Genomic DNA, 1,659 nt, shown 5'->3' on the forward strand with positions numbered 1-1,659 from the left:
TTGAAGTTTGGTCATACTCTGAAACAGTATTGCATACACTGGCTCCAATGAAGTGACAGGATCAGCAAAGCATCGATCATGATCATGTCAAAGCCTTTGTTGACCGTGAACTCGATCACTGTCCTGAAATATTTTGGCTGTCAATACAGGATATGATGTTATTATTTGTGAAGTCAAGTCATTATCTCAGTTATAAGCCTGCTGACAGGAAATCCGTCCTAAGCAGTGTGACATATAAGGGTGAAGTCACTGTCACCAAGGACAAACTTTTTTATTATTATTTTTAAAATCAGCATACAGTAAATGACAAAAAGACACAAGGCAGTATACCAAATACTACCATGATGTATACTTAAAATTGTACTTTACAAATGTACTTTTTAAATTTACAATTACAAACCTAAAATGTACAATTTAAATTGACAATTTACTTTAAATATATATATACTCAAAACTGGCTACTCAATTACTTCCTTATATATATATATATATATATATATATATATATATATATATATATATATATATATATATACACACACACACACACATTCTTATGTGTTCTCTTTTGATTTAGTGAAATATGACTTTTAGTGAGTTTTGTGAGATAAATGCCATTTAGCAATTAATAAATATTAGGTAATGAGCATAATGCTTTAAAATTGTGGTTAAACCGTATTAATGATGTGTCAAAAGATAACTATTCATAGGAAAGGTATGCAATTTAATAATATTAAAAGTCTATCCAAAATTACAAGAATCGTTAATTGGTACTGAATCAAACCCCACAGCTCCAGGTGCAGAGTTATAGTGAAGTCACTGTTAAGTTTATACAACAGATGGAGGTTTTTGTACTCAACAGGACTGATTCTGAGCACTGTGTAATATGCTGCACAGAAATACACTGCACTGTCGTTCAGTGCGAGAGTGTTGATAGTCAGATTGCCATTATTCCTTCCATCACCCTTCAATTTAATCTTTCCTTTAAATTCAGACTCTGGGTTGTCATGTTGAAGATTAAGGTATCCCATGAACTTTAAGCCCATAATTTCCTGTTTGTACCAAAGAATACGGTCATAGTTTTGTATATTGTGTTCACATGTCATCACAGCAGGTTCATCTTGGCTCTTTAAGAGGTCACGAGGAGTCTGGACAACAGTTGTACCGAGACAGACAGCTGTAATTAGAGAAAATACATGCATACAATCTGTGTATTTACAAAAGCACAAGGTAATCTACATAGGTAGTGTAACAGTAGCATACATTATAAACAATACAGTAAACTAAAAATGTTAAATTGGGCAGGATTACCTGCAAGGTATAATAAAGAATTAGAAACACTTAGAAGAATACCAGTCATGTTTGCTTTATGTGCTGGATAACACTGCTATAAAATAGATAAAGGGGCCACTTCCATTAGGAAGTGATGTCATCTTTGTGGGCACTAACAAAAAGAGTTGGTGAGATATGTAGTTCAACAAAGTGTACAGATACCTTATAAGAAGTACGTATGAGCAAATTAAAATTAATAATAATATCCACTTTCCTTTATTTATGTATTTATTTACTGCATGCATTTATATATTATTGAGAATATTTATTACACAGTGGGAGTTGTTTACATATTTAAACTGAGATGTTAAATGTTGCATTTAAAAA

General features: G+C 31.9%; 1 gene segment (V, D, J or C); it reads right to left on the minus strand.

Annotated features, from left to right (window-relative positions):
* Positions 1–704: 704 nt before the first annotated feature.
* LOC127454711 (T cell receptor beta variable 3-1-like) lies at positions 705–1,429 on the minus strand. The segment is given in 2 exon segments: positions 705–1,177; positions 1,312–1,429. Coding segments are annotated over 2 exon segments (522 nt in total).
* Between the last annotated feature and the right edge of the window lie 230 nt (positions 1,430–1,659).

The sequence above is a fragment of the Myxocyprinus asiaticus genome, chromosome 17 (assembly GCF_019703515.2).
Source record: "Myxocyprinus asiaticus isolate MX2 ecotype Aquarium Trade chromosome 17, UBuf_Myxa_2, whole genome shotgun sequence".
NCBI lineage: Eukaryota > Metazoa > Chordata > Actinopteri > Cypriniformes > Catostomidae > Myxocyprinus > Myxocyprinus asiaticus.